The 8,300-nt window shown below is 31.5% G+C and overlaps 1 protein-coding gene across 1 annotated transcript; it reads left to right on the forward strand.

Moving 5' to 3' along the window:
- The first annotated feature begins 1,249 nt into the window (after nucleotides 1-1,249).
- On the forward strand, nucleotides 1,250-1,681 carry LOC144442086 (uncharacterized). Its single transcript, XM_078131357.1, has one exon. It carries the CDS (start codon nucleotides 1,250-1,252, stop codon nucleotides 1,679-1,681), a length of 432 nt encoding a protein of 143 aa, XP_077987483.1.
- The last annotated feature ends 6,619 nt before the right edge of the window (nucleotides 1,682-8,300 follow it).

Raw genomic sequence — 8,300 nt, forward strand, 5'->3', positions numbered from 1 at the left:
TTTTCTCATATAATAAACACAGATAAAGTAATATTTGATAGTGATAGAAATGATTATTTTATTCATCCAGGAACTTATCATATTCACCATTTTATAGACTCCAGTGGTATTTCTAAGGATATTAACGAGAGATCAACTGTTAATTTTAATATAAAATTCGATGATAAAATTAAAATGTCTCATTCAACATTTGTTATAAACAAACAAATTATACCAGCATCTATATCTCGGTTATTTCGTACTGATAAAAGGGTTAAAGTCACTATTAATTTTAATGTCTTCGATAGTCGTTATTCAAAAATAACTTTTCATTCCACTTTGATTATCAAACCTTATAAAATAATATATATACATATATAAGTGATACACATTGAGATATCTCACTTATATAAAACCCGAACCAAAATGATTGACCAAAATATTAAAACAATACAGGATTTGATTGATTATCTCACACAAATATGTAGTGCATATAGATGCTCTTACAAATTGTTAAGTTGAGTTAATAAAGCGATACTCATTACTAGTGGGATTGTTTCAGGTGCTGGTGCATTAGCTGCAGTTCCCGCAATACCAGTTTTTGTCAGTGTATTAGCTGCTATTCCAATAATCATTACAGTTGTCAATCAAAACTTAAAACTAACAGACAAAGTATCACATTTAAAGTTACAATATCAACATTTCAAGGAATTATTAACATACACGCAGGAAAATGTATATTCTGAAAAACCCCAAGAATTTATCCAATAAGTATTCATGAAGTCTCTTGAAATGCAGAAAGCTGCTAATTACACTCCCCCTTTGGAGCGTTACTTGAAGTATTACAAACTGAATGGTTATTCAGATATGGAATCAGAGATGAAATCAGAAATGGAATCAGAAATGGAAATATAATATTTTACTTTATAGATATAATTTACCACCTTACTAATATGGATCAGTATCTACGTGACTTGTATTACAATTCTGATTTAGCATACAGCGGCATCACAAAATTGTGGCGTAAAATCAAAGAAGACAACAAAAATTATAAGGAATTGAAACAATGTCAATGGCTGGAAAAACAAGAAGTTTACACTATGCACAAACCAGCAATTAAGAAGTTCCCTTACTGCAAAGTAATTGTTTATGGAATAGATAATCAGTGGCAAGCTGACATTGTAGAGATGAATAATGACTGGGGGTTTCGTTACATCCTGACTGTTATTGATGTGTTATCGAAGTATGCCAAATAAAACATGGTATTGAAATGGCTGACTTCTTTAAGTTAATTTCCAAAGATCGTGAACCAAATAAAATTCAATTTGACGAAGGTCGTGAATTCTACAATAAGCATGTTAAAGATTGTTTAGTGGACGGTTATAACAATAGTTATCACAATTCAATCCACATGACTCCGAAGGAAGCATCATTACCAAAGAATGAAAACATCGTTTGGTATAATTTGTATGGTGCTTATCTCACTGTTGAATATGGAACTCCTAAGTTTAATATTGGTGATACCTTGAGCATTTCCAAATACAAGAACATGTTTGCCAAAGGATATCTACCAAACGACACACTTGAACTGTTCAAAATCAAACAAATTATCTTTGGTCCCGTTATTGTTTACACTCTGGAGGACCTATCAGGTGAAGACATTGAAGGCACATTTATGAGCAAGAATTATCACTTGATATGACCAAAGAATATAAAGTTGAAAAATTATTACGTAAGAAAAAAATCAAAGGTCATGAATACGCATTGGTAAAATGGTTAGGATATGACAATAATCAAAAATTAATATAATTATATAATTTATAGGATAACATGTTTGGAGAACATAATATAACCAAATTTTTAAATAAGTACAAAGACGTCCTTGGTTTTAATGTAGAGCTCGAATGGGACAACTTCAGAAAGAAAAATATGCATATATTAATTGTAAATACAGGGGTAATATTGAAGGATACATCCCATTATCAAACTATTTTATCCTTTTGTAAAGAAGTCGAAAAAAAGAATTTTTTTAAACGTTTTGATTTCTTAGGTCTATTTCCAGACTCAGAGGACAGCCAAGAGGCTAGATTTTTGAATGAATACTGGGTTCTTAAATTAATACAAGATACTAGGAACAGACGTATATTTCAAGATAGATGAGGAAATATAGTGGTATGTTTTATATAAACCCTTTAATATAAAACCTGAAAAAATGTGGACATTACGATTACCAGAGACAACGAAGTTAAAGACAAAGTAAAAAAAAAACAGCTGCCTCAGCAAGCACCGGAGTCACCGCAACAACCGGAGTCACCGCCTCATTTTCCAAAACCATTTACGTTAAATAAAAATGCTAACTATGCAATACATTAACCATTTAATAAATAGTTATCCATTGATTTACATATTAGTCAACATGGATGTTTATGTAAGTGAAACTGATCGATTTAATATAAAACTGAGAGATATATTCAAAAACTATATATTAATTCATAAAAATGCAGGCAGTGCCAACAAATGGTTAAAGGTCCAAATATGCATTACTGGGATCAACAGTTAAATTTTGTTGTTTGGTTATCTACAACCGGATGCGGTGTTAGTATTCACGATCATCTGTATAATGAAAATAATCCTAAACAAATTCAATCATTTTTTAGATTCCATGTGTACTTTACGATAAGAAGAATATTGAATGAGCTTTCTTGCCCACTACCTGATGATGTCGATACATTTAGTAACGCCGATAATTTAATCGATGTACCGACCTATCATAGAATATGCGATGAATTCGGACTAGATTATAATACAGATTTGAGATTCACATATGACAAAGCAGGAAACAATGGTATAGGTATCGGATATGAGTGGTGGGGAGGTAAAGCACATATAAAAGAAATGCAATATAAATTTCAAGATACAATGGTTGAATTACCTGATGCTCCAGATGAGGCCCGCAGGAGTTATCATTGGCATAAATTTCAAAATGCCGACTATAAACCATATAATTATTTTGTTTTAGAAAACAGTACAGGTTTTACACAAGCAGGTTTAGGACGATTGAATCGATCAATCGAGGCTTATGTAAATTGTATGTTAGGAAGTCAAGCAGACACATGAATAAGTATAGCAGACTCTGGCGGTGCCGGTCAAGAAACGAGAAAAAAAATGGTTTCATTACTTGGAGATGAGACGAGAGGTATTAATGAGGACAATAGTATACCTTGTTACCAAAATGTAATCAATACAACGAGAGTAGAGTTAGATCTAGCCATTTCTCCTTCTTTATGGTTAATCCCGAGTAAAATGATTATAAATTTCAATACGAATGTAGCAGGTTATAACAATTTCTCACAACAGGCGACAAAAGATATGAAGTTCGGTTATAACAACATAAATAATGACGTAAAAAAAAACAGCATTAAAGGAAATAGAAGGTCATGATGATCCAGTGCAACAACTCGACAGCTCAGTTGAAACCCCAGTCGAAGCGGTAGCAGCAGTTGAAGCGGGTACACCAGAGCATGACATTGTTCATGAATATTCAATGATTGGAATAATAGTTGGGGTAATATTTTTATGTTACATATTTAAATAGGATTTATTTAAGATGGCTGAATTTGATCCTTTTGATATTGGTCCTTTTAAGGAAAATGTAGATGAATATGAAGACCCTGATGAAGACTATGAAATGACAGAGTATGAAATAGATTTATCGGATTGGGTGGAGCCAACGCAGCAAGAAACATCATTCATAGACCCGGCAGGCCCTACAGTCTCTGCAGTAGATAACCTTACTAAATTAAAAACTAAAGTATTGTTGGAAACTATTGATGCAGTTATCAAAAAAAGAGACATGGGAGTTAATCGAAGTGAATTGGAAACAAATGCATATGTAGGAAAGGATGGAGAGTTGTGTGATAAAATAAAAAATCAACGAATTACAAGAAAAGGTTAACTTTTAGCTTATAATACAATAAAAGGTAGAATTGGTACTAATAAGCTGCTAATAGACTTTTCTTAGACACTTCGGAAAATGTTGATAAACAGGAGATTCCACAGGAAATTCCAACTATGTTGCCTTTAAATATGGATGAAATTGAAGCTAGAGATCTCACACCACCAATGATTGGTCATTTAAGAGACTATCAGGCCTACCTCAGAAGAGACACTGCAGGTAACAAAGATGAAATCGATAAGGTTGAAAACAAAATTGAAGAATGGAATGAACTCAATCCTGAATATACAGTCATGCGTAAAGAGCTTGATAGGCCAGTCAAGAGTTTAGAAGATTTATATGATAGAAAAAGAGAATTGGAAAACAGACAAAAAATCGAAGAATTATCACAAGATGAAAAAAAGGAATTAGGCAGACTTCAGATTAATATCCTAAAATATAATAAAGAATCTAATACTTTACACAATAAGTTAGCTGAGACATCTGTTTTGAAAGAAGTACTCAAAGACCCAGAACTTAGTATTAAAGATAAGCTAACAATTCTTTTCAAAAGCAATGGAGTTACTATTGTTTCATTGGCAACGGCTCTCGGTTTAGTCATAACTGCTATAGCTATTGCAATAGGAGTACCCACCAAATCTAGTAGTACTAGTGGTAGCGGTAGCAGTGGTCCAGTCAAAGCAGTCATTAAACGTGTTGCGGATGCACTGAAATTGCTCAGTAATAAAGCAGTTCTATTGTATCATTTGATTTAAAAACAGCGGGGCAAGTGGTAGGATTTATAGGTGAGCATGTCTGGTTGTTGGCAACTGCAATAGCAGTGTACCTTTATGAATGGAGTTTTAAACGAAGTTTAAAATATATATATATATATATATATATATATATATATATATATATATATATATATATATATATATATTATTATTATTATTATTATTATTATTATTATAGTATATTATTATAGTATAGTATAAGAAAATGCCTTACAATAAAGAACTTCAAGGTGATTACTCAAAACTAAATGCTCAGGGTAGTAAAGGAGAGAGAACACACCATGTTGTAACGTATAATCCAAATCATGCAAAACCCGGTGAAGTTTTATATATCAGGTGTCCAAAATTAGAGGACGCTGTTGTTCTGACAGATAAATTCAATCTCATCTTTGATCTTAAACTAGAAGGTCATAATAAAAACTTTGCTGTTCAAAACCTGTCTGCCGATGTCATCAATCGACTAGTTTTAAAATTCGAGGGGGAAATGCTAATGGATTTAACAGGTTATAACTTAGTACAAACGTATAAAGATCTGTATTCGGATAGAACAAACAAAACACTGTATGGAATTCAGTCAGAAAATCTTAGAAAATTGAGAAGTGGTAATATTGATAGCATCGGTGGTGGGGATTTCTTAGGAGAGGCTGCACTTTATAAGGCATACGGTAAAAAATATGTAATCGATCTTGCAAAATTACATCCTATAACAAATGGTCATGGAGCTGTATATCCTTCGAGCTTAGGTAGTCATATCGAATGGGGGCTTACTCTTGTTCCTGTTAATCAAATCCTGGTGGGTGAAGACACAGATGGTTGGGATTATACTTTAGCAAATATTCAACTTGAATATGAGACGATAAAAGATCCAAAGTTAGCTATGGAAATTAAGGGTTACTACAACAGTGGTAAAAGTTTTCTCTACGAATATATCCAACATTTCAAAACAATTAACTTCTCTGGTACAGATACTATTATTAACGAAAACATTAATATACCACGTAGAAGCTTGAAAGGAATTTTCGTATTATTCAGCAAACCACAGCTACAAAATGAGTTAGACACCAAACTATTCTTTAATCCTATTATTAATTCTGTTGCAATAACGATAGAAGGCATCGCAAATAAAGTGTATGCACAGGGATTATCCCCTAGAAAATTTTGGGAAGAAGTCAGACGTTATTTTTATGGCATCTGAGTTCTGCTGCTACGCTGGTAAAGCAATTGATAAACTAGAGAAAGTAACCAACGTCACCTTTCTGTTAGATAAATACTGTTTATTTATTGATTTAAGAAGTTTTAAGGATAATAGGTATCATGGTAGTAGTCTGAAAGTCATGAATACAAAAGACGGGTTTCAACTGGAAATTAAACAAGAGGCTACAGACCCGCAAGAAAGAATAACTGCAAATATTTTCATCATAAGTGATGCTAAGCTTAATATTGAAGGATCTAAATTAAAATCTATTATATATTAATATAATATGATCTGGCTTGAACCCCCTTTCAATATGCTCATTAGTGCCCCAACATGTTCGGGTAAAACAGAATTCTTTATGCAACTGTTACAAATGCATTACAAGAATGTATTCGATTACATAACCATAATCTGTCCGACGTTCATAAACAATAAAGCTTACGATAAAAAATTTATTTACAAAGACTCGGACATTATTATAATGATTCCCAACATAGAAAAAATAAATGAAAGTATTGAACTTGCGTATCAGTGTTATAAAAATACAAAAAGTCTAATCATACTAGATGACTGCGCTTTCACAAAAGATGTCAAATCTTGTGTCAATATTTTAACAAATTGGCATTTTCAGCACGTCATGATACTATTAACGCATGGGTACTTACACAACAATTTACGAGTATCGCCAAGACATTTTGAGAAAATATTGGCATGCTTGTTCTCTATTACACACCGAGTAAAAATGATGTGAAAGAGATAATTGAAAACTACGGAATGGAATTAAATAAAAATGAAATTAGTGAATCTATCAACCAATTAAAATATACTCCTCACAGCAAGTTAGTGTTCGATTAAGACAACCTTATAGTATATCTCTGGTATAATGTTAATCAATGATATTTTATGGCTATTTATTGCGTTAATTATCATCTACTATTTCTATAAAATAAAATATATTTTTATATTATATAGCAAAATGGAACAGACATTGACAGATATTTTAAAGCCAGTTGAACCAATACCAGTATCATCATCAGAACAGGTGTCTCCAATAGCTAAATACAGAGAAAGATTACTATGTATCATTGCTGCTGGACAATCAAAAGCTTTTTTAGGAAAAACTTTCACTCTCGAATATATTGAAAAAGCAAACGATAAAGAAATTGAAAAGTATTATAAAATATATGAAAGCACTTACAGTTCTCTCGTACGTGACAATATTGTAAATGGAGTTTTATTTGGGTTTAGTAAATTAGTAGGAGTTTTCCTTCCAGTGTATGATGTGAATAAATTAAGTGATGACTTGAAGAACAATTTTCTTGTTACGAATCAATTCAAACAACCTACTTGAAAGTTAGCATACAGTAACGGTCCTCTTTTAGCATTGACAAGTGGTGGTCTCACTATTTTAAATAACAGTAACTTTTCAACACATACTTGTCCTAAGCAAAGTGATTTAAATGACTTTGAAAAGAGTGACTTAAGACAACATGATCAAGAACTTGTTCAAGAACTTGTTCTAGAACGTGATAAAGATCTTGAAAACAATTTGGAACTTGACTTAGTTGAAAAGAGTTTCAAAAAATAAAGTAAAAACATTAAAAATATTTTGTATTATATATATATATATATATATATATATCAGTGTAAAAAACGAGTGATACAGAACAGACTCAAGCAGACACTGTGACTACAAAAAGTAAAATTAAAAGTCCAGGTAGAGTTGCATGGGGTAAAAAATTAGTAATAATATCAGCTGAAAAAAAAACGAAAAAAATTAAATTCGATGGAGTTAAAAGAACCGATAGAGACAAAGGAGTCAATATATTCAATAGAACCAATAAAGGTGAGTTTTCCCCACAGTCGGACAATAAAAGCTCACAATTTAATAATACTATGATTTTATTAACTCTTGGTTCACAAGTAATTGGGGTAGCTGGTTTATATTATAAAAGAGAGTGCATCAGCTTTAAATTTTATGCACAGTTTTTACAATCAGGTATAAATAATAAAGAAACTAAACAATTAGTGACACCACAACCGGATAATAAAAATAATGCTCTGTTTGAAATGGAATAATTATTTTTTTATATTATATATATGATATATATACACAATGACAGACTATACTAAACTGATCGTGAATGGTCTTTATGATGGTGCAGTTATATCTGCTTTAACAATAGCTAATAGTTTAATACTTGATAAAACTATAAAAATGGCTCCAGACAGTCCTAAAACAAGTGTTTCATTGAAGAAATGTGCTTATCTTGCAATAGCTATAAGTGGAGCAGTATTGCAGAAAGATATGTTAGAACAAAGAAATATGTTACCAGTTGATCCTTATAAAGGATAAATAAAAAGAATAATTTATATATATATATATATATATATA

The sequence above is a fragment of the Glandiceps talaboti genome, chromosome 11 (assembly GCF_964340395.1).
Source record: "Glandiceps talaboti chromosome 11, keGlaTala1.1, whole genome shotgun sequence".
Classification (NCBI taxonomy): Eukaryota; Metazoa; Hemichordata; class Enteropneusta; family Spengelidae; genus Glandiceps; species Glandiceps talaboti.

Coding starts and splice junctions, on each gene's coding strand:
- LOC144442086 (XM_078131357.1), top strand. CDS start 1,250: ATGGCTGACTTCTTTAAGTTAATTTCCAAAGATCGTGAACCAAATAAA.